The 25,914-nt window shown below is 42.3% G+C and overlaps 1 protein-coding gene across 1 annotated transcript; it reads right to left on the reverse strand.

Moving 5' to 3' along the window:
- Positions 1 to 1,877: 1,877 nt before the first annotated feature.
- Positions 1,878 to 24,119, reverse strand: LOC138752919 (scavenger receptor cysteine-rich domain-containing protein DMBT1-like). The gene is made up of 12 exons (XM_069915531.1): positions 23,768 to 24,119; positions 22,957 to 22,989; positions 22,083 to 22,397; positions 15,454 to 15,759; positions 9,952 to 10,266; positions 8,872 to 9,186; positions 6,046 to 6,360; positions 4,149 to 4,466; positions 3,995 to 4,063; positions 3,594 to 3,905; positions 3,440 to 3,475; positions 1,878 to 1,990 (listed from the first exon to the last, which is right to left on the reverse strand). The coding sequence occupies exons 1-12, from the start codon at positions 24,117 to 24,119 to the stop codon at positions 1,926 to 1,928; spliced, it is 2,751 nt and encodes a 916-aa protein (XP_069771632.1). The 3' UTR covers positions 1,878 to 1,925.
- Positions 24,120 to 25,914: the final 1,795 nt, after the last annotated feature.

Below are 25,914 nucleotides of genomic sequence, written 5' to 3' on the forward strand. Positions count from 1 at the left end.
AGTCCAGCTACACCACATCCACTGGCTCTCCCCCATCTATTTTACCTGTCACCATCTCAAATAATTCCAATAGATTTGTCAAGCATGATTTACCTTTTGTAAATCCATGTTGACTCTGCCCGATACCTTCTCTGCTAGTCATATGCTCCACTATTACATCCTTAATAATGGATTCCATCATTTTGCCCACTACTGATGTCAGGCTAACCAGCTGATAATTCCCCACTTTTCCTCTACCCCCCTTTTTAGATAGTGGGGTAACATTAGCTACCCTCCAATCCATGGGTACTGATCCTGAGTCTATCGAGTTCTGGAAAATAATTCTTAAAGCATCTGCTATCTAAATCGCCACTTCCTTAAATACCCTAGGATGTAGATTATCAGGCCCTTGGGATTTATTTGCCTTCAATTCCATCAATTTCCCAAAGACCATGTCCTTAGAGATACTGATTTCTTTCAGTTCCTCCCTTGCATTAGTCTCTATGTTTCCCAACATCCTTGGGAGGTTATTTGTATCCTCTCTTGTAAAAACAGAACTAAAGTAAGAATTTAATTGGTCTGCCATTTCCTATTTCCCCATTATATATTCCCCTGATTCCGACTGCAAAGAACCTACTCTGGATTTCACCAATCTTTTCCTCATGACATATTTATAAAAGCTTTTGCAGTCGGATTTTATATTTGCACGGGACATAATTTAATTTACATAAAGATTTATAATCTGCATTCACAATTCCTCGTAATTTTTAAATTTTATCGGACCATCTTAATTTTATAATGTGCTTTCACGCTTCATAATTCCTTTCCAAACATGGCAATATTTCACTCTTATCCAAGTTTACCTCGTACTCAGATAGCACACCAAATTGAATTAAACATTCATGTAAATACTTCAAACATCAATGTGGATAATGATCAATTTATGTCTGAGGTTTTTCTAGCATTAGATCAGGCTGATGAAAATATTTTGTTTGCAGAGGATTTTAATTGTGTTTTTGATTACTGGATAAATCTCCAAAAAGTATAAGGAAACCAAAGATGGTGGTACAATTGGGATCTTTGATGAAGGATTTGAATATAGTTGAAATTTGAAGTAGGATAAATCCGACAGGAAACAAAAAACGTTCCTTTTAATTTATCCAGGCATGATTCATTTTCTAGAATAGATTTCTTTTTGATTTTGACAGATCTTCAAGCTGGAGTTGTGCAGGCTGAATATAAGAGTAGGATTATATCTGATCATTCAATACTTCTTGTGGTGGATCAGAGGTTATGTAATCAACCTATCGGTGGAGATTTAATGTAATATTATGGAAGGAGCAGGTGTTTATTACTTTTGTTAAGGTACAAAATAGTTTTTGACTGAAAATACTAATTCAGTACGTAGTAATTTTATTTTATGTGATGCTTTGAAGCATTTTTACGAGGTCAAATTATTAGTTATTCTACAAAAATTTTAAAAAGTAGTATTTTGTGGAAAGTTTAATTTTGGGTAAATGAATAACTGATTTGGAAAAAGAATTTCAGAAGAAGATGAGAGAACATAAGAAGTCAGCATTAGCTAAATTGAAATTTTATGATAATACTTTACAAACGTATCAATATGAGCATCTAATTCAAAGATCTAAGCAATGTAATTATGTTAGATGAAAGGGCTCATAAGGTATTAGCCTGACAATTAAAAACGGACCATGTGTCGAGAACTATTAATGCTGTTGAAAAGAATACAATGATTACTTATAAACCTCAGGAAATTAATGACCAATTTTATTCATTTTACCAGAAATTATAGACTTCTGAGGAACGCGCCACAAACAGCAGTTGAAATTACTCATAAACTTTTAGCTATGAAAAAGCAGAGTGAAAAATAAAACTCACCCCGTCTCCCCGACCTTCTCTGTACTATTGTCATCAGCGCGATTAGCTCAGCGAGGAGGAGGACCCCCAAGGGTGATGCATACGGCAACTATGATTGAGGGTGTCTTGTCACCTAGCCAGAATATTGACATGAAATATAGATGTACAGCTCCATTTGCAATTGACGCTGTTTTTACACATTTGTACTGAATGATTTTGATGGTAATGCACTAATTGTGTATCTAGATCCTTTCCATGTCTCCAACAAATAAAAATGCTGGAAAAACTCAGCAGGTGACGTAGGATCCAAACGAAGTAATAGTAATTAATGTTTCAGGCCTGAGCCCAAGTATATCCGGGTGAGTTATTTGGCGCGTCTCTCCACTAACTCCACCCAGGCATTCGCAGAATTCCTTTCAATACACCTTCCAAATACCATTGGTCCACATTTCCCCAGATCTATGACTGAGCAGATATCAATTCTGAGGTTGTTTTCGAGACAGGCATCATTGTCGATAAACATACCTTGGAATGGTCAAAGCACATTGTACAGGACGCATGATGACTTGTGCCACAAGGATAAAAATGACTTAATTAATTTGTTCCTGAATGCTACTGAAATCCCTACATTTGGGACTTGAACATGTCATGTAACTTTTGAAATATCCACAACTCCAGCCAGAGCCATAGTCAACCGCCTGCCTAAGTAATTCTTAATCATTTATGGAGCAACTGAATTGGATTATATTCACATAAAACTGTGCCTGGAATTTGTTTTAAAGGAAGTCAACTGAGGCATCAACATCATCCTGGGGTACCCAACAATCTGCATGGAAGAGTGGACGATGAGACAAGCGATCCGCCCTGCAGTGCTATGCAGGGTAGCAAAACATTGCATAGATGCCAGCTCCACATTCTACAAGAATATCACCCAGTGTGTGTCCAACACCTGTAAATATGCCGTTAAGTGCACTTCACACAATGCGCACACGCCACCCTTGCCACGAATATCTTATCAGTGAATTCATTCTTGCGTCCCATCATTAGTCAATAATTTCTCATCGATTTTAAAGGTTTAACAAGGCATTATACCTGCTCATGATGGCTTGGTGAATTGAATTATCCAAATAAAAAGACCATTTTCTGAATTGATTGATATGAACTCGTCCGAATTGATTCGGATCGAAAAAGTCTGTTTTTTTCCCTCATCGGAAAGCCCCACCCAAACCATCACACAGTTTCTGCTCTTTCAAAGACACTCGCCATTCATTAAGGGTGATGTTCAAACGTTACTCGGGAGTCTTGAAGAAAGTCTCTCCCGCTACGGTTCCCGGCGATTACCTCCTCATCCAGAGAGATATGTGGCCGCAGTTGGGAGATTCTGGCTTCAGCAATTGTACTATGCTCTGGTTTATGTGGCCTTTTCTTATTTAATATTGAATATCAATGGTCCTTATTACTCTGTTCTTATCAATGTTCATATCAACCAACAACTAAGTAGTGATGATCAGATTATTATTTAAAAATACCAAATATTAGTTTTGCTTCAAGGTATAAATATATTTTATAACACTGTAAATACCTGAATCGGTGGAGCCTGTCTCTGACAAAAATGGATCTGTGGATGATATTGAATCGCACATTCAGAGACTTCATTCAGTGAGGATTGAGAAAACGAAATTACGACATGAAGGGATGGATTGAAGAGAAGGTGGAAATTGTGCCAAAACACCAACCAGAGCAAAAGACAATGACGTCTTCCTTATGGTCACAGTCGTGTTTGCCGAGTTGTGAGGAGGGGCAACTGGAGAGAAGGGATTCACTTCCTGTGCATTTCACTTCATCCAACAAGATGTCACCGTGGCTGTTGTCAATGGTCGCTGTTCCTGGGGTCCAACGAGCAGGGCCACAGCGCAACTGTCTGCAGACTACATCTGCATCGGCTAGATCCCAGGAGTCGTCACACACAGTGCCCGAACGGTCCTTCCACAGTATCTCCAACCTCCCGGAGCAACTGTTGCTACCGCCAACCAGCCGTAAGGACAGTTCTGAGAGGAACAGAAAATAAATTATTAAATTAATTTAAACTGAGAAATAGGCGAATACATTTCACACAACTGTACATGCAATGAATCACCTGCAATTTCTGATTTTGATTCTTTATGGCAGACCTTTCCCCTGTCGGATCCCTCCGGCACTTGGGCTTCTGTTGACCAGAGGAAGATGGTGACACATTTATAAATCGCTTCTGTTTAAAATGTCAGCCGCGTTTCATTCCACCCTAATGTTACCTTCACAAACAACGGCTGCATCCTCCTTGTGCTGACAGTCGTGTTCGCCCCAAGGGGCTGATTGACATTGCCAGAGGGTCGACTCGTGCGATGTACAGTCCAGCTCATCGAGCCATATTTGCCCAGACCCTTCTCCAAATTTCGCCGCATCAATTTCAAATGATTTTCCAGGTCCACATTTTAGTTGTTTACAGATCACATCAACAGCCTTCCAGTTCATTCTGTCGGAGCACACTGTTCCCCACGTCCCATTGTAGAGCACTTCCACTCTTCCTTCACATCGATTCCCTCCGTTCTTCAGGTGCATTTCTTTGTGCTCTGTCAACGGAAGTGATTATGGATATTTCATACCGCCACCAGAAAAAAAAATCTGTTTTGACATAGATAAACAAGAAATACAAACGGAAAATCTTGAAAACACCACAGAAAAAGGCTGATCGGGCGGAGCATTAAAATATTATAAAAGCAGGAGCGCAATCGGCTAAAAGAGGAAGGTTTGGGTTTAAATGTCTGGAATGTGCATGATTGCTCTGTCTTTGAACGCAATGCGGTGGTGAGAACCGCTCCAGTGAGGCATCCTTTCAAGGATTCGCTGTTCAGAAAGATGGTTCCACTGTGTAGCATTTCCAAAGGGTTGTCTCCTTCATGAATCGCTCCACTTCGTCTGTCCGCAGGTTGGGGTACAAGTGAGGAAGATGCGACACCATTGCTTTCGAACATTCTCCGACAACTCAAAAAATCCCTGCAGGCGAAATGAGGACGGAACCTCTTCCAATTATTAAATTGCATTCTATGTCATAAAATTTTCCGCTCTGTCATGCATTTGCGGAGCATTGTCCTTCTGTCCGCAAGAGTGGCCCTGAGCCTATCTTCCGCTTCAAATAACTCTCCCACTTCAACTCCAATTTTTCCATCTGTGAGGCCCTCTGCTGGCGCATGGAAATATAAACCCAACCTTGCGGAACAACACCATATCTTCTGTCTGGACTCGTACAAGTTTCAGTTTACCATAACATTCGCACTTTTGTAAAGTAAATTAAATTTTATTCCAATTCTAATTGACCACATCTACCTTTTATCGTATCCATTCAGTGGTTTTCTCCATTAATGTAACCTTTCGGGATCACCCACAGCAACATAACACACAAACTCAAACTCAACTGTCACGTTAATGTCCAGCATATTCGAAATATTCATTTCATTCTTCGAAACCCACTCCCGACTTTTCTCTATCTCATACAACATGGTTTGTTCTCCTTTCCTGAAGTGGCTCAGTCGAGAAGCGTGAAATCAGCCTATTTCCAAAATTTATTGCTCTGTTTGTTAATTAATTGGCAACAATCCTGAATGCACTCCGCAAAATTTAACTCGGGAAAAGCAAGGGGTACATCAGCATTGAAAAAATGAACGGTCGTGCTTCTAAGTCAATTAAATTGAGTGTCCTGTGCTCCTCCCCCTGACCTTTCTAACGTTCACCCCAAAACCTTTCTTCATGTGGCTGCCGGCTTCTTGATCATACATTGAAATTAGCTCATGCTCGAAACATTGGTTATATCTACTTTCTTCCTATGGGAACTGCGAGATCTGCTGAGTCAACCAAGTTATTGGTGCTTAGACAGAATTTGATGGCAATCAGACTTTCGTATTTCAATGCATTTCTTTCATAAATAGTGTTAAATGGCGATCAGAATCTATCGTGGCTGAGCTGAGATGAAGGTCTGTCTTTGTTACAGTTCGTAGAATTTGGACTGGACTTAATGATAATCAGAACACTGAGAAAATATCGCTGAATAGTGGACCCAAGGAATGGAAATGTAAGGACGGAAAAGGAATTAAACACCACATAACTATGATAATTGTTATGCGGCAGAAAAGGACACATTTAATGCGCCCTCACCAGAACATGTTATTGTCACATCCTCTTCATGCGTGCAGTCGTGTTCTCCCCACCTCGCCCTCAGGCATTCCCAGAGATACGATTCGTTCCCCAAACATCTCACTTCATCCATCCAAACTGGCCCAGAGCTTCGTCCGCAGTAACGGGGACGGTACTTCTCCAAAGCAGTTCCGCAACCAAGATGCCTGCAGACCACGTTAGAGTCAACTGCATCCCAGGAGTCATCGCAGACTGTGCCCCAAGTACCATTGTAATAAATCTCCAGTCGTCCTGCGCATAAATCTCCCCCGTCAGACAGTCGTACTTGCAAGTGGCCTGTGGAACAACAAATCAGAAAGGCATTCGCTTCATTACGTCTTGATCACATCACAGAGATAAACTGGACATTGCCGAATCCTGTAGTTTAGTGCAGTACACATCAATCCAGGATATACACAGCAGATCATAACGAATGAATTTAGGAGAAGGGAGGTTATGCTGCAATTGTACAAGGTACTGGTAAGGCCATATCTGGAGCATTGCGAACAATTCTGATCTCATTACTTGAGGGTGGATGTAATGGCACTGGGTGAGGTGCAAATGAGATTCACTAGGTTGATTCTCGAGATGAGGAGTTGGCCTTTGTGCAGAAATGGAGTCATCTGGGACAGATTTCGCTGGAATTTAGATGAATGACAGGGGATCATAAAGAAACGTATAAAAATTATGAAAGGCATGTTTAACATCGATGTATGTTCCTTTTAGTTCCGTTGGTTAGACAGAGTAGTAGAATTGGGGACGCAGCCACAACATTCAGGGTAGGAGATTTAGGACAGAGATGATGAGCAACTTCTTTTCCCCGACGATGCTGATTCTTTGGAAGTCCCTGGCATTGAAATAGTGGAGGATGTCACAGTAAATATATTTAAAACAAGGCTGCATATATTTTACATAGTAGGTGAATTAAGAGATATGTCGAAAAGGCAGGGAGGTGGAAATGAGTCTATCAGCAGATAAACCATGACCTTATTCAAATGCAAAGCAAGCGCAACGGCCGTGGTGGGCTAATCCTCTTCCTATTCATATGCTTTCATTCCGTATTCATGGAATGTAAAAGACACTCCACTCCTGCAGGAAAGACGAAATTCTAGCAGAGGTGAATGTAACAAGGTTGGGTGAGAGATATATACAGGTGCGCGGGAGAGAATGCAGTCGGAAGTTGTTTGGGAATGTGGGCAAAAATGTGTTCTCTAATGGAAGGAAGAGAATGGGCTGGATATCTGGAGAAGGGGGTCAGAGCGATAAGGGAAACTAGGAGACGGGCAACAGGAGTTCCCAATAAGTAGAATGTCTATATTTATTCCATGTCTTCGGAGTCTGTTGAGACGTAATATAAGGCGCTGTTCCTCCAATTTCCTCGTGGCTTGTACCTGGCAGAACACGTGACCGTAGTAAACACGTAAGAATTTCAATCGGGTGTGGAATTGAAATGACACGGGACAGTGCAAGGTCTCAAGGAAATGATCTCCCGGTCTTGGTCCACTCTCCAGGATGCAGAGTGGGCCGAATCGGCAGCACCAAATGCAATACATGCCCCTTGTCCATACACAGGTAAAGTGATGCTTAGGGCTGTTTTCGACTGCATTGTTTCGGTGTGTTCACTTCTATCCAAGCTCGAACTTCTTTCGATTGGATAATGAAATTTCTGCTCTAATTGTGACTTACCGAGATGTAACATGCAAAACAAAACGACAGCCAAATCTGAAATAGTACTTGAAGCGTAATTGCTGCTCTTTCCCATCTCCTTCCCAGAAATAATAAAGCTTGAGCTGTCTCATGCCGTCATTTCTGAAAGAAATGACAGATGTTTCATTGGACAAGCAGCAATGACGCCTTGGTCTGGTAGGGATATGCCAATTGCATCCCATTTATCAGCACTGAGTTTGATCATATTGTGTTTAGCATTTACAAAGCTATCCTGACGGATTTTGGGGGACCCTACAACAGTTCGGTTTTTAAATTATAATTACATTAAGTTTATTTTTGACATGTGGACTTTTTCTTCCTCGACCCCCACTTCATACAGGTGGCCAAAGCTGCCAGCTCGAAATTGGACTCCATTTTAAAATGGTAAATGCAGCAACGGTTTTGAAATTTGACTTTTTTTTTCATGAGAGAATTGATTGTCCAAACTTTGATTTACCTAAGATATATATATTCTGAAATGGATTCATTTAAACACATTAATCCACATCAAAAATATCATGAAGAAATCTGCTTTCGGACTTCCCGGGTGTACTAGTTTCGAGATGGATTTGCTTCATCCGTCATTTTAACAGTCCCGAATAGGAAATATACTTTCTGGTGTCTCTCGTTATCCAACATTGACGATGTTCGCCATAATTCCCGGACATTCCATCCACACATCTACCTGTTTTGATTACTCATTTTCTTATTCACAATTTTTTGTTTACCTTTTATAGAAATGTCTTGAACACATTTGAGAAACCCTGATTCTTATGGTTTATTTAAAGCACAGCAACTATATTTATATTTTAGTTTCCTTTTTGAGTATTCACTTACGACCCATGATTTTATTGAATGTGATCAGAGGACAAAATATTTCGCCACTGTAATTTTACCCTGAGGTGGTGGTGTTTGTGGAGAGCTGTGCCCAGAACAAAATAAGTGTTGTGTACGTTTTAGGCCATTTCCTGAATGTGCAACAACGGGAAGACACGAGATTTTATTATTATGTGGTTCCCATGTTCTTTACTCATCATCAACCTTCCCAGCAGCTTGCCATTTCCCAGGTGACATTTTGTGGCAATGACATTACTTCCTCACCTGAACACAGGACCCCAACGCCTCTGCTATTGCTGGAAAAATGATTCAACGCGAATGTGTTGCAATTGCGGAGCTGCGATTCGGTTCCTTCACACTGGACTTCATTCACCCACACCGGCCTTTCACTCTCTCCATATATTGAGGAGTTGTAAGCTGATATAGCAAAGCCGCAACCCAGCTCTGCGCACACTACGTTGGAATCATTGATGCTCCAGACGTGATCCTGCACTCTCCCCCAGCTGCCATTGTGGTACACCTCCACTCGGCCGTCGCAGCGGCTTCCTCCGTTGGTCAGTCTGAGAGACCCACTTTCATCTGCAAAACCAAATATGTTGGGTGAACCGGTTAAAGTGAAACCAAAATATCCAATCAATTGTAAACTTTTGTCTGGAGAGCTGGCGGGTCTTTTTTCCGCAGCACTAGGCTGTAAGTCATTTTGGCAGACCTACTTCTTCGGTGACCTATCTGTGTCCAAATTCAAACCAATACCGATCAGTTTCTCTACCCGATCTCGGATAATCCGTTTAACAAGGGCCAGGCAGTCGATAAAAGATAAATAGATTTTAAAGTCTTCTCGAAGTTTTCACAAATATTTGTTTTTTCAAATATCACGCAACGCTAAATGATATTTGTAAACCAACCGTGTCCCATTCTGTTCCACTCGCCCTTTAAATGTTGGAACATTTTTTCTCTTTGCCCCAATGCACACTTCGTAGCAACATTTCAGTGGTAACTCTTACTTCAGCAACAGTCATTGCCTTGCCTTGCCTCTGTTCATAATAACCATATGACAATAGTGTGCAAACGATATCCAGTTCATCCAATCGCAATTTCTCTATACCCTTCGAGACATGGCTTATTTCCGGACTTAACATGTTGGCTACAGATAGCAAATCAGAATTCCAGGCACTCAACATACTTCAAAAAAGAAGTAGAGCCTTTCACCTTTCATTGTGATGCAAAACACTAATAAGTTACACAATAGGACTATCAAATAATAGTTTCAAAGAAGTAGCTTGAATGCTCCTTCGGCTGCAAAACACTTTGATTATTTCAAATCTACTAACTATGGCGACTCACCTGAGCAGATGAGTCCAGAAATGTTTCCACGTGAACATCTAACATTATCCAAGGGTGAAAACGGGCAGTCGGCAATTCGGGACTCGTTCCCCTGGCAGCGGTAGCCCTCCTTCCACATAGGTCCGGTTTCCTCACCAAATTGGGCACCTGATGGAGTTCCGATGACTGCACCGCACTGCAGCTGTTCACAGATCACGCTCGCAACTTCTAAACTGAAGTGCGCCTCACAAAGGGTCCACCACTGGTCTCCGTGTAGAATTTCCACCCTTCCTGAACATCGGTTTTTCCCGCCAACTAGTCGAGGTCCATGGTTCCCTGTTTTAGTAAGGAATGAACCAGAAAACAACCCTTAAAATGGGAATGAATGAAAATTCAGATAGGTATTGCTTGATTTTTTCACTTTCTATTCGACGATTTTCCATGTATTACTATTGAATAGGATGGTCTCTGGTTCCATCTTGATCGTTTTCCTGAGATTGTTTTGAATTTCTTTCTTTTTATTCAATTGTATTTCCAAATGCAAATTTATCACGACTTACTTCATTAAATATTTCATGTTGCCTTTCATAGACTCAATAAATTTTAAGCACACAAACAATCCCTTCCAACACCAGTATAACATAGCTATTCCATTTCTATTCCCCCTGTATCCCCTTCGAAACCTACCTCACCTAGCCCACCCCTTCCCTGATACCACTCAAATTAAAGTATGTAAATTATACAGATACGAAAACCAGAAAAACTGGTGGGTTAAGACCCCAACAACAACTAGGAAAAAGTCATAGGGAGAGAAAACAAATCACCAAAGGTAAGGGAGAGTAAGAAAAAAAAGAATAATAGAGCACATCAGCTGTGCCACCTCGCTTTTCCTTGATCCTGTTCGTTTCTCTGTTGAGTCAGAATTTTTCAATGTTCTTGTCCGTGGGGGGAATTCTCGATTCTGCAAACCAATATAATTCAGATATGGTTGCCACACTGACGAATGTGTCATATTTCCTTCTTCAATTGTATGTGGTTTGCTCCAGGCGAAATCAAACTTTCCATTTCCATGTTCTATCGTGTAAGGTTAATTTGACAGTCAGAATTCACCCTGACTGCACTACATTTCCTGGCTACCGCCAATGCGACATTCCCGGGCTAAATTTTGTTCTTGGGTAGTATAATATACACATGCATAATCTTCCCCAAATGTATAATTCCGGATCTTGTGGAAAATCCACCTTCGTAATTTTTTTCAGAATATCCCCCAGGTCCTCCCAGAAACATTTCACCTTTGTTGACAGCCAGGTTGAATGGATAATAGTTCAGTCGCAACGTCATACCTGAAGCACATTACTGAGATTTCTGTTATAGTTTTATGTCGTTTTTGAGGTGTGAGGTGCAGTTGATGCAGAAACCTGAATTTCACCAACTTGTACCTGGCATTAATAACAGTTGTCATGCTGTCCAGACCCATATCTGACCAGCCTGATCATGAATCATGATCATGAATCTTTGTGCTCATCTCCGATTCCCAACTTTCCCTTGACTTGTGTAAGATCACCTTTGTCCCTCACTTTGGAATATGAAATAGATCTTAGAAATAAACACACACATTCAACTTCGAATTAGTATCTCCATGTCACTACATATGGGCGTGGTCATAGATGGTCCCAATATATTCATCAAAAATTATCTTAGTTGCAGATAGCAGAAGAATGTATGACAAATTATATTTATTTCTCAATTGCTCGAATGACATATGCTGCTCTCATTTGTAACAATACGAGATACATCTGTTTCCTTTCTTGCACCAGGTGGCCAAGATAATATTGAGTATATTCACGGTTATTAAGTTTTTCTGAGTCAAGGACGTTTTGGGAGATCCCAACCTTAAATCCAATACATTGATTTATTCTATGCCATGTCTGAAGTACATGCTTTAATTTGGGTTTATCGGTGTTCTTTGAGATTAGCATAGTTGTCCCATTTAAACATAAACTGCCTTGCTATCTTTTCACCTGCTGCATGTAGTCAAATTTGAGCCCATGAGGGAGACCCCTTCCTCAAAAGGTGAGGCAATAAACCTCCCCTGGACTGCTCAGTAATAGTTTTTTTTCTCTTTGGGTCATTTTAAACACACCAATTAGTAATCCCAAGTCAATTTTACAATGGAGATTATAGCCACTTTACCATTCCACTGGAACGTACTGACACATCCGCTGGACATTGTAAATAACCCCTGGGACAATGGAATAGGTAATCACAGAAATAGATATTGTAGCTTTGGTATCACCTTCACTTTAGCACAGTTAACTTTGGTCACCAAAGTTATGGGCGAAGTTCTCCATCTACCAAGGTCCACTTTAATTTCCAGTGTACAAGGAGATAATTGTGTTTGAATAAGTTGCATAAATCCTTGTCTACTTTAAACACAGATACCTAATGTCTTCTTGTGGCCATTTGAATTAGCTTCCCAGTTGGTGTAATCGAAAATCCCCCTTTGCCAGAGGTGTGATCTCACGCTTGTCCAGTTTTATCTCATAGCCCAATACCAGTATGGCCATAAGCCTGACCAATGATCTATTATGTGTCCAGCAAATATGCTAACACATGATCGGTGAATAGCTGATTTTCTGTTTCATCTGGCCCAGCTTGAAACCCTTAATGCCTGGACACCACCAAATGGCTTCTGCCCGTGACTCAATGGCTAACATGAACAGCGTTGGAGAAAATGGCCAGCCCTCTCTACTGGACCTACTCAACTGAAACACGGAGACATCTGCCCAATGGTAATAACTTCAGCTTGGGGTTTATAGTCGAGTATACTAACCCAAATAATAAATGTTTGCCCAGTCCATATTTCTCCAGTCCCTTGATCAGTAATTCACATTCATTTCTCTTAAATGTCTTGTCCACATCCAGCGCTATGGCCACTCCTGAATCCATCCCTGAAAGTCCCAGATAGTAAGCAATCAAGCTATGTTGCTTGCGGATTCCTCCACAAATCCAGCTTTTTATGGATTCATACTATTCAGCACTCTCTGTTGGTCTTTTATTTCCTATTTGAGCTATTTCTTGTTCCAAATTATTGATCACCTTTATCTGCTTTGTTTTGAAACCGTTGGTGTATTCAAATAACTGGACCCTTAAATAAGCTTTCAATGCATTCATCTCAGGAAATTATCATCAGTAGAGGAGCGGTTCGTCTCACAGAAAAAATAAAACTATCTGAGTCCTAACAAAGTTATAAAGTTCCGGTTTACCCAACAGAAGCTAGTTCAGGTGCCATCTGTACATTATGACCTGCTTATCTGGCATTGTGAAGGATATAGCCAAGGGTGAATGGTTTTACAGCAATTTCCCCCTTCCTTCTAATATTCTGATACTTATCTTAATTACTGTTTGTCTTCCGTAGACATCTGGTAGAGAATATTTTGATCCAAACAAAACCTAAATCAACTAAAATATTATTGAGCAAATAATTCAGAGAAATCCAGAACATTCCTCCAATTAATCCTTTCCCCTTCCCTTCTGCCCTGTGATCTACCACAGAACCTTTTCGGCACCAATCCCCAAAATATTACCGCCAAATCTCCAGATATATTGGTGTGTGCCCATCTCACTCTTACCCTAGTCTCTCCACTTTTCTTCGAACTCCCTGTAATAATTCATCCTTTAACATAACCATTATTCTATAGATAGTAACAGATTAAAATACAATGAAATATACCCCACAATCATAACAGTTAGAGCATATACAATCAATAATTCAACCAATTATCTCTTATTTATATTTAGACCAAGAAAGGCGGCATGGTTTCCACAAAATCCAATGCCTTCCGAGGGTCTGGAATAAGAAACCCCTCTTCTTCCCAACCACCCGCACCCCCCCCCCCTTAATATCTTTAAAATTGTTGTGTGAAGGAGAGTAAACTCAGTCCTTTCTTTCCTAAGATTTCTTTTAACGAAGTTGAATTCCCTTCTATCTGGCTAAACGAGTTCAATCGCTCCTGCATACTCCATAGGACCCCCCTCTCTCCTTCGCTTCCCTCGCCACCGCCCGTCAAACCCTACCTATGTTGTCGTTGCGAAGGAAGCTAACCAAAGCAGATCAGGATCATGGGGTGGGGTGCAGGAGACCGGTGGGCCCACTCCATCTCCAGATTATTCCCAAATTTCTCCCTCCTCGACAGCTCAGGACTCACCTGGTCTCCTTCCTCTGTATACCCAACAACTCAACGATTTTAATATTGTTTCTCCTGCTAAAATTTTAGAGAGCATCCATTTCCTCCCATATGCTCTCTTTCTCTTTCCACACACGTCCATCTCTCTTTACCCTTTTTTCCAACCTATATACTACTCTTTCTATTCTTTCCTCTGTTGATTCCACCATTTCAGTTAAATTTTTAGGTCTCTCTTGGATGGCATTCTTCCATGCCACTAATTTTAATGTATTCTTCATCTGGTAGATAGCATCAATAATGTCTCTGGTCGAGGACACAGACCTCTGCCTCCATTTTGCTTTGACTTTCTCTTTTGTTTCTTTCTTTCCACCTCATCCTCCTTCCATTCGGACTCCTCCACTTCTTCTTCCGAAGTCTTCTCTGCCGTCCTCTTCGTCCCAGCCCCTCCCAGGTCATGCAGCCCGACGTCTCGCGGGCCCATCGCCGCCGCCATCTCCTGGTCCCCACAGAGATCTGACTTACCAGATGAGGGGATCCCCCTTGTCGCCGCCCCGCCGTCTTCACTGCCTCTCCAGGATGTGCTGCCCGCTGGCCTCCGCCGAACCTCCGTGGACGCCCGACGTTATCTCGGCCTCCTCGCTCACGGCCCTCCCCAGGTCATCTCGTCTTCCCTTTCCTACACCTGCATGGACTTGTGGCCGGTCTCCTTCTCGCTTCCACCAAGAGGCGATCTTCTCTCGTTTTCTCTTGTCTTGATTCAACCCTTTTTCGTTCATCCCATTTTCTCTTGTATCTTCATTATTTCTTCCGTGCTTTCATTCTTTACGTTTTTTAAAGGGGGTCTTCTTTTTTCTGTCTTTCCTCTGGGGAGCTCTGTTTGCCACCTACTGCCTCTCGGACGCCACCTTCCACCATCTTTCGATTTCCTAATAATATCCTTATGTTTCTGTGCAGCATTTCGTTTTTCGTTAATACTGAAACTTTGGAGTTCAGTAGAGCTCTGTTAGTAAATCATTTTCATTGGTTTCTATTGGCGATCGCTTTGAAGTTCAGACGACTTTGCCTTGGTGGCAGATGGTTCGTTAATCGGTTGGAAGTCGTTTAATGTGGGTATTTTTAATTTCATACTTCTGAACATTCAATGAACAATGTTGGCCAAAGAAACATGTTACATTATTAAGTTTTTATACCCAGGACAATATGATATCAATAATACATAGCAATCTATTGTATCGATGCATTTTATGCAAATTTTATAACAGAAAATTATGCATGACCGAATGCTTTGTGCACGATGAAAGCCAAATACAGCAATATTTAGAAATCTGTTACTCACCAGTACAGATCACATCGACACCATTTCTTTGACTGCAATGATGGGTTCCCGCAGAAAGTGGACAGTCCGACAAAAATAGTTCTTCGCCATTACATTCCAAGCTCCTTTTGGACGCAGTTCCCTCTTCAAAATAAGCTCCGCTTTGCATAGATACGGCAACTCCGCATTGAAGATGACGGCACACCACATCAGCATCATCCATATCCCAGTGAGCGTCACATATCGTGTACCAGGTATCAACAAACATCACCTCCAGTCTTCCCGAGCAGCGATCATATCCGGATACTAATCTTGGTACTCTGTGTTCTGAGAAAGAAATGAACCACAGTCATGATAACACAAATTGTAAAGTCGGCTTACAGACGAGATCAGAAAATGCTGTGCTGAAATTAATGATGCTTCGGTCTGGACTGCTGACGATGAGATTTCTCTTCCTCATTCTTCCATTGAATTTATTTTTTGCGGGTGGAATAATTTTGACGCCCAAACGCATAGTTTCCTCTCCTTTTTTTCCCAAACTGAGATTATATTAATAGAAAATACATAGCAAAGTCTCAATAAAGGATACTATAATCCCATTCTAAGAACCTCTGCCTCAGGGACACCTTTCCCACTTTATCCATTTCCATTAGGGTATCAGAGCTGTCCAATAACATTTCCTCCCTTCCTCATTCATTAAAGTCTGATCAAATGATGTCGAATTCTTCCCATTATTTCATGCTATCACCTCCATTATGAACCCTCTGGAGTCGCTGGAAGAATGAAATTTACGTTGGGATAAACTCTGGCCACATAGGCTCAATTTTCCTGAACAAGTCTCCTCTGGAGTCCAGTCCCATACAATCACACCTTATCTAATAATATGCTGCGAACAGATTTTCCCTCAATGTCATTTTCTTCCCAGATTCCTTCCCTCTCTTCCTTCCTTCCAATGTTTGCCAGCTCAAATTTCCGGCGACAACTCTTGATTCCACCATTCCCTACAGTAATGAGCCTCCTCACCACATTTGGCTTTTAATTAGTGGCTCAGGGAGTATATGATGAGAGGTTGGCTCCATGAATATTTTGGGTTTTGTCTCCAGGAAACACAGGAAGAAAGTTAATAAATCCGGGCGCCTAATAGTGTTCCCTGTTCAATTGAACTCCACCGATCAGCTGAAGTAAAGTAATCGATTTAAACACGAAGTAAAGTAATCAATTTAAACATCCTGTTGTATAAATTTGAATAAATATGAAATGTTGACACTTCTTACGAGAATGTAACAGAAATACTTTCGACAAAGACTATGTCGGAGGAAGTTCAAAAGGAAAGTATGCAGGTGTTGTGATTGTCGTGGAATACACAGAAATGCTGGAGAAACTAAGATGCTGCGTGACCTGTTGAGTTTCTCCGGCAATTTCACGTCTGGGGATGATATATTTACAATATCTCCGGACAGAAATAGGCCCAAGTTAAATTCTATGCCCTCTATTTCTCCTTCATTAAGTCAGTCCCTGTAAATACTGGGGAAGTTAAAGCACTCACCTCTACAACAATATTGTCCGAAAATCTGCCATTAATTTGATTGTTGATATTCATTAATTTTTTTTAATTCGGCTGATTGAGAGGGCTCTGATCAAAACCTAGCGCAGATCGACCCTTTCTATCTTCCAGCAATCAGACCATGGTATCATCTGTCGTGATGTTCGTGCACATTGGTCTGTTGACGCGGATATCATTTATTTCAGCCCACATCACGTTTGAAATTTCGACAATCTGGTCGGGTCTGCCTAATCTATGGCTACCTAATGCAAAAAAGGAACCACGAGGCCACTTATGATCTCAAGGAATCACAAGTAAACCCACTGCCCTGTTGAACTGAATATGAATCGAGACTACAGCTCGCACTCAGGAATCCCGACTTGTTAACGTGTGAAAGCCTGTGTATGTATAGTTATATTTCCGGAAGCTTATTTGAAACCCCATTTTGAGATCTGGATTCGGCCTTTTAAAATCATCTTTGTTTTCCATATAATAGGAGATGGTTTGCTGTATAATGTTTTGCCTGCGATAAGGGAAATAGAAAGGAACTCTGTGGTGACCTGAACGAGAGAGGTTATCATGTGGAAAATACTGATGGGGCACATTTCTTCGGCAAGACTGAAGTGGCTGATGGTAAGGAATCCGTTTTTAAGTGTCCAACGAACAAAACAATCTCTGAAAACCAAGCGGTAACCATTTACATTTCAAGCACCAAAGTCTCGTGAAGATTCATAAATTTTAAATCTATGCCCAGTATAACAATTACCTGATAGCGGTAAACTTGGAGAAGTGGGAAATGAGTTTGAACTGTGAATCAAAGATCTTTTCTGAATTTCCACACACATACACATTACATACACATTTGCTTAGATCTAAAAGGGTTTAACTTAGGTTAAGTTAAGTTCATAATAATAATTTAAGGTTTGAATCTGTTTTTATGTTTAAAGCTATTAAAATTTGTCTTGGTGCATTTCTATCGCTGCTGGGTTTTGGGGTCCTGTGGACCCTTAGAACATGGTGTAACCCAGTAGGATTCCTCCCAATAACCTTGCACAATATAACTTTTAATCTTCAGCACCTATCCACGTTAACGCCGGTGCCAATTGAGTAGTATGTGTGCAGATTCCCAATATAAGTCAAAGACTTCTCTCAATCAATTTCCTCTCTATCTGTCCTTTGTCTAATTGGTGCCTGCTCAGGACGTCCTGATGCAAACTCTCGATCCGGACAGCAAACTCAAAACCTTTGCTTCCACACCTGCTGTTTATAAGATGGGACATCTGATTTTGGAACCATAGCTTAATGGAACAGACACAGGCCCCGCGGCTCATCTAACTGTGCCAAATATTGTTCTGCCTAGGCTCATTGCCAGTGTGTGGACCATAGTTCTCTATACACATCCCAGTCATGCACCTATCCATTTTTATTACAATGTTGAAATTGAGTCCTCAATCACCACTTCAGCTGGCACCTCGTACCTATCTCTTACCACTCTCTGCGTCATCTGGATCCCAGTGGCTGCAGTTACATCTGTCTTCAACCTTCCCAAATAATATTTCAAAGCTTTCTATTTCCCATGAAACAGACACGTTTCAATTAATTTTAATATTTACTTCAATGTACTACCCTTTCAACTTCAAATGATATTCGATTAAATTCGAAGTTCTTCCAAGATTTGAAATGTAAAGCAAATTCTGCAGATAGTGGCACAGTGAATGTGCTGGGAAATCTCAGAATGTCGGACAGCATCTGTGGAAAGAGAACCAGTGTTAAGGTTTCAGTTCGAAGATACATCGACGGATCCAAAAGTCGTGAAAATATATGGACTTTTTAATGGCAACTTTGAGGGTGAGGGATGGGTGGGTTCAAACAAATGCTGTCCGAGCGTTTGTGGAAATTTAAGGTCGGAGTAAAATGATGCAGCAGGCGCAGTGCATGGTTTGAAATGTCTGGAGAAGAGCTTGCCGCAGTGCGATAAGGAAAGATCCAAAGTTTGCAAGCGCCTTTTCTATTTAACTGCATCAAGGGCCTCGTTACTGTGACATTAGATGTGTGACTGATTATGTTATATTTAATAAGGAGATAAATTATGGTAGGTTTTTAGTGTAGGTCACATAAAAACACTTCAAAACAGATCTCATTTAAAATGCCAGAGATATGCTCGAGCCAGACAGTTGAGTCTCCAAGTGCCTTTGAACAAACATTGATGAAGACTTATAAGGATTTCACAAATAGGTGTTTAATTTGACATGCTGTGGAGTAATGGATTATTCTTTTGGAAAGCATCAGATGAATGAACAAAATTACGTGGTCCATTCAAGAGGAGAGGACTGCCTGCCTAATGTTTTACTTGAAATAAGGGAAGCACAATGGAACTCTGTGATGACCTGAAAGAAAGAAGCTATAACCTAAAAAACCCTGATCTTTGGAAAGATACTGAAGTGGCTGATCAGAACAAATCAGTAGTGGGTGTCCAATGAGTGAAGCATCCCTCTCTCTGAAAACTGGCAAGAATCTTTCTGAGTTGTAACCATTTACCTCTCAAGCATCAAAGTCTGTTGAAATATATAAATGTTAAATTCTGTGCACTGGATAAGAATTGCCTTATACCAGTGAATTTGGAGGAGTCCGAAGTGAGATTCGACTGTGAATCAAAGATCTTTTTTTGAACTTACATTACCGATATGTGTGCTTAGAATTAGAATTAAAAGGGGTTTACGATTAAAGATAATTAAAAGAAACTTTAGGTGACTATTTGTCTTAGTGGATTTCGATTGCTGCTTGGTTTTGGGGTAATCTGGGCTCATACCAAACGTCTATCTGAAGTTTAAAGGTTTCTATATTGCTCCTTGGTGTCATATATTACCACAAACTGATCTCGTCGAGACTCCTCAAAACAAAATCAATAATGTTACAAGTTCATTGAACTTCTTATACCAGCAGCAATAGAAATACACCAAAGCAATGACTCCTTAAACAGAATTAGTTTAAATCTCTGAGTACAGAACATGTTCAACACTTACCTTACCAACACAAAGTTATTTACACAATCCCTTCGCGCCCCCACCCAACCTAAATTAAGTACAAATGTGTGTAATGTGTTCGGAAGAAACTCCTTTTTGTGGCCAATCGTCCACTCTCATTACATTCAAGGAAACGTCAGTGCTTTACTTAGAATTACCAGGCAGAACAGTTGGTGAGGGTAACAGAGAGATTGCTTTTGCTTGTACACAACCCAAATTGGAATGTCTTCCAGAAGAATCGTCTTTCCGGGTTCTTCTCACAGAGTCCTTCTCTTCTTAGCCACACCAGGAAGACTAGACACCGCTCCTGGTTTCCACACAGAAAAAACTCAGACTACCATTTGAGAACCCTGCTAAGCAGCGTATTCAGCAGTCTAATCGTCTGTCTAGCATTTTCTCACACTCCCCTATGCTACCAGCTCCCTCTCTAATTATCTGCCCTTTTCCTTCCTGAGGTACCAGGCACCGTTCTTTTTCTTTCAGTTTGTAAATGTTGTAGTTTCAAGGCTTTTCAAAAAACACATGGACTCAACTCTCTGGAAATGATTCAGTTTCGGGGATGTGCTTGAACATGTTTGTGAAGCACAGATCTTTCTGTTTGCACCTGCCCTTGGAAATTTTCAAGACTTTGTTTTGTCTGTGAACTGCATGCAACCAAACAGCTAACCAACTTCTAATCCCTTTCATAAGCATATTTTTAATTAATCCATTGTATCACATTACAAGGTTCATCACAATGGTCGATAAGTTCACTGGGGGTCGATCTTCCATCGATTCATGACTTTACTGGGATCACTGCCATAATTGGGCTCAATGGATTCGAGAAATCACTTCTATCCAGCACATATCATCTTTGACCCACCCAACCCTCTTCATGGACCTCCGCAACAGACTCGACTCGCTGGCACCCCCTCTACCAACCCAACAAAATGGACACCAACGAACATCCTCAAAGAGCTGGCCTCATCGGATTTCATCTTCTTCCAGCGTGGCCCGCATTCGTCCCCCCAGAAGCGCCCGCATGAGGATCGTATAAAGTCCTGCAGCGTTCAGGAAAGACTTTTACTTTGGACATTGCAAGGAGGGCGGAATTATTTACAATAGATAAACTAAAACTAGCTCACGTGAATCTGGAACAACCAGAGAGGAGGGCTCAACATAAAGGGAGGGGTCGGACGCCCAAGCGGCGTAAGCCGGTTCTGGGGGCGGGGGTTGTGCGGTGGTGAAAGTCTCCTGCGGCGAACCCGCTCCGCTTGTAATACCGCGCAGGCTGGGAACTCCAGGCAGATGGCGTTGTCGAGGCTTACTGATTACCGGGAGCATGAGGCCATTGCTCGCGCCCCGAACCACGCGGTGACGTCACAGCCACGTGGGGCCGAACTACCGTTGGCCTTAAAGGGGCGCGCGCGAAATTCAAATAAACCGTTGATCTGAAACCTCCACGTGTCCTGAGGTGTTTCTGTGTGTGAAGCAGCCGCTGCACAGTCCGACCTCTCACAGGAAGGACCGCAAACGGACTAGATTAAAGGGACCAGCGGAGGCCCCTCCGTCACGTGACCCTGACATGCAGATATGTTCTTGCTACTGTATCATCTCTCTGTATAAATCAGAGAAAATACTCAGTAAAAACCCACGGGAAAAGTGGAGATGGGGGGGGTGGTTGGGATTTCTGTTCATTTTGGGGACCCGCGAGACAGCAGATGCTGGAATCTGAAACACACCACAAATTAGAGGACTAACTCCAACTGTCAAGGATTCAGGCGGACGGTGGGAGGGTTGGGGTTGGGTTGGGGGTGGGGGAAGGTGAAGGCAGGGAATGGGGGGTTGGAGGGGAGGATGGGGTGGGTGTTTGCTTGTGTTTTGGTCCGTACGGACATGGCGCCGATTATTTACCGGTTCACGGCGTCGAATTAAAACGGGTGCGAGTTCTCTAACACACATTGTGATCCCAATATAACACTAATAATTCCCGTCAGAAACTGGGTGTAAATTCACATCAGTCGCGATCAGTCGGTGGTTTTACATCCCGGTGTCCAGTAAATATTCAAGCGGTGGGCCAGAAGTGAGTAAAGGCGGATCATTACCTGAGCAGATAACGCCGGCATCGTCTTTGGTTGACGATCCATATGAAGCCCATGGTTCTGATGGACATTTCTGCAGAGCGGTCTCTTTCCCGGTGCACCGAACATTCAACGTCACGTCTGGTCCGGTGCCCGGTCCAAAGTGAGCTTTGCGTGGGGCTTTCAGCGCGGACCCGCAGCCCGTCTGCCGACACACCACAGCCGCATCGTTCAGGTCCCAGCCGTAATGACCAACAGTTCCCCAGACACCCTGGTGGGAAACCTCCACTCTCCCGGCGCACGGACTTCCCCCATTCACCAGCCTCAACACGTCGCTCTCTGAAACAAAACAGAAACGTTAGGACCCGGCTCGCCCGCGGCTCATCCCCCCTCTCGGCGCCCCGCGCTCCCAGCTCACACCCGCTCACACACTCAACGTTCACACATCTTCCACGGCAGTGCCAGTCTGTGGTATAGCCCGAATAAACTGCCTAAAGTGTCGAGCACAGGCAGTCTGGTGAACGTCCTGAGAACCGCGTATCTCCCGGTTATTCCAGGGGAGAAGGCGGCCCCCAGGACGAAAAGAGCGTGGCCGTTTGCACATGATGGAAAGTGTTTCGGTTGCAGCCAGATCCGATCGACCTGTAGGGGACCCAACTCGTGGTGGTTGCGTGATCCGATTAAGGGAATTGGGCATCAAAGCGTCGGCCTGAGTCTTCAAAAGGACCAAGGTGGGGTGAACTGTGCGAGTTCATTTGGTCAGCGGGGCAATAGGGTCCGGGCAGTGCACCGCGCCGTTTAAGAATGTCACCCATGTGAAGGTCTCAGCTACAAATCCCCAGTAAGAACCAGTCTCAACAGCCCCAAACTAAACACAGTAAAGATTAAAAGACATTACCTGACCGGTCAGCCAAACAATTCCTGAAGCGATCTGCAATGAGAAATTTAGATTTAAATTGGAGCGACCTGTGGGTTTAGGAGGTGGGAGTGGGGGCTTCATGGGGCGGCAGTCAACAATTTAATGAAACTCAACGGAAATAGAACCGATGGCAAATGAAGAGACTCTTTGGAACCATTTTGCAGAAAATGGTTTGAGATTCGCACCTGTCTTTTCTTTGTTTATGTAACTATAATCAAACCTCGGTAACTAATAATTCGCATCCTCCCTTACTATACAACGAAAATAGATTTCAGATCTGCTGACAGCAGGAAGGAAGTTCTCCCGTGAGTTGATTAATTTTCTACAGTGCGGCTGGTAATGAATCTGCTGCTGCCACCGTCATGGGACAATTTGCTGCATTAGTGGGATTTCGGCCCGTCGAGATATCGACACATTCAGGCGGAACAAGTTGGCAATTGTGCTCGGTACCTTTTGCGGGCAATTTGTCAGCCGTTCCTGTGCATGTTCCTGTCCAAATGTCTTTTGCACGTAAACAAAATACCGCTTCTACAGTCTCTTTAAGCACCGTTCCAGGCAGGGACGGTCGTCCGAATGCAGAGTTCCCCCTCAGGTTCCCTTTAAACCTCAGCCTGAACCCCTGGCCTCCAGTTCGAGATTCGTCTATTCAGTGATAAAAAAGGACTGTGAGCATTCACTTTACTAATGCTCCTCGTGAATGTCAGGTCGCCTCCAAGGCTCCTTTGCTCGTGGAACAAAGGCACAGTGCATCTAACATATTACTCTGTCTTTTGCCCTCTTGTCCATGCACCTTCCTCGTGAATCTCCTTTGCATTTTCACGAAGATTTTCTAGTTCTTCCTGCAAATAAACAACCAGAATTCTTGTCTCACTCACATCTTGTACAACTAGATTATGTGGACTCGACTTTGGACGGACACTGCACCCATGCCTGCCTGACTTCTCCATTCGCAGTTCACCAATCAGAACTACACCCAAACACCAAGCAAGACTGTCCCATTCCTCCAAAACCAATCTTGATTCCAACCAGACAATTCCTCTGTTCCCGAGATCTAGCCTTCCAGACGAAGCTGCCATACAGGATTTGGTCAAAGCCAAAATATACAACATCCAGTGCACAGCGCTTGAACGTCTTCGCCACATTTTCCAAATATATCTTCTTTCCTCAACATTATCTTCTACAGAATTATTATTTTTCCATGTCCGGCTATCTGAATGTGGAAACTGAGGTTACGTTGTATTTTCGGATTTATTTGCGGAAAATTCGTGAATAATATTACAAGGATTTGATAAAGTGCGTGCATTTTTGCAGCTCGGTCTCATGAATCGGAAGGGCCTGTTATTGGGTTGCACGTGCTCCCTTTGACAGCGCTGGTACCCCCTCACGCAACAACGATGAGCACGAAGATAGATTAATTGAGCAATGTAAATTCTCCTTCCTCTGGTAGAAACAGTTTACCTGTTGCTCGGAGCGGATTCGGAAAGACCTCGGTCCTCTCTCCATGCACCTAAGCTCCACCGCGCACCATGGCATTTCCCTGCACTCGGTTTTAGATATTTAGAAATATCATGGAGTAAATCCGTCAGTTAAGGAACATCATGATATAATGAAAATTTGAACAAACAATGTCAACTTTCAATACAAATGATGTAAACTTTTAAAAACTTTAAAAAATTTATTTTGCATGAGTGTTACTCTGGGACTCATTTTCCTACATGTTTCACAGAGAAATATTTGTGTTACAGTTTTCGCATCTCCAAAGCTATGTTCATTAATTAGCTAAGAAAACACGTTTTTACAATCTAAACGTTTTTAGCATCTATAGCAATATATATTAAGGGACACAAAGACAGTTAGGGACGTTAGCCATCTGAATGACACGTCATCTTAACAGCAAAATCTTTGCGATCAGAATGAAATAAAAATACAAGGCGGAGAACAGCTGAGAATGGACATTATTGGTAAACACAAGGTATAGTGTAAATGGGAAAACAGTGATAACACTCCTGTTAGGTCGTGTTAGGGTAAAAGTTGGGAAACGACAAATCTTGTTCAGACAAAAGAGCATGGAGCAGCGAATGCCCGAAACCTTCCCTTTAACACAGTGAGCATTTGTTTTTAATGGATATAATTAAACATGAACAGTCCAATTTGAGCAAGTAAGCCACCGACCGAGAAGCGCACTCAATATTTCTGTCAAGGAAGGGGAAGGAGATTAAGAAGCAAGGGTTCATGTCTGCCTTAATTTAGGCTCCCAAGTGAAAAGATGGTGAGAGACATTGACCGTGTGGATGTCCAAAAACACAGTCCCATGGCTGAAATGACTAATAACAGGGGGCACAGCTTTTTGTTGCTTGGGCTAATTAAAAGGGGCATGGACGAGGTGAGTTTTGTCACGTAGAATCTGGGGAGTGCAATGAATGATCTATCCGTAAGGATTTCGGGAGGGTCGTGCAATAAAATAGAATAGACTATTAGATGAGGCCATGGACTGAGAAAAATGAAGGGCGATGCAATAAGGAATCTATCGGCAGTTGTTGGAGGAATGAGCTGAAGTGTTTATTCTAAGCTGGAAAATTATGTTCTATGAGAGGAATCTTCAAAAAAGAGAAAAACAACATCGATAAACACAACGGACTCGGCAGCTCTTGAAAGAAGAGACGCCCGCAAGAATTGATGGCGCTGGCAGAGCTGCTTTGTCGTCTGCGCTGCCGCCGCTGCCGAACGATGGAATGCGTGGAGCGGAGATACAGCATTCCCCTCGGGGTCCAAACGCCCAGTGTGACTATTGCGCTGTGGACAAGCTTTACACGGCCTATAAATGGAGCCGACGGTGGTTTTATTTGAAAATCTGGCGCACGCGGTGTCTGGCCCAAGATGAAGGCGCCTGTGATCGGCAGCAGCCCCGAGGGGTTGCAGACTCCAGCGAGGCAAACA

The sequence above is a fragment of the Narcine bancroftii genome, chromosome 2 (assembly GCF_036971445.1).
Source record: "Narcine bancroftii isolate sNarBan1 chromosome 2, sNarBan1.hap1, whole genome shotgun sequence".
Lineage (NCBI taxonomy): Eukaryota > Metazoa > Chordata > Chondrichthyes > Torpediniformes > Narcinidae > Narcine > Narcine bancroftii.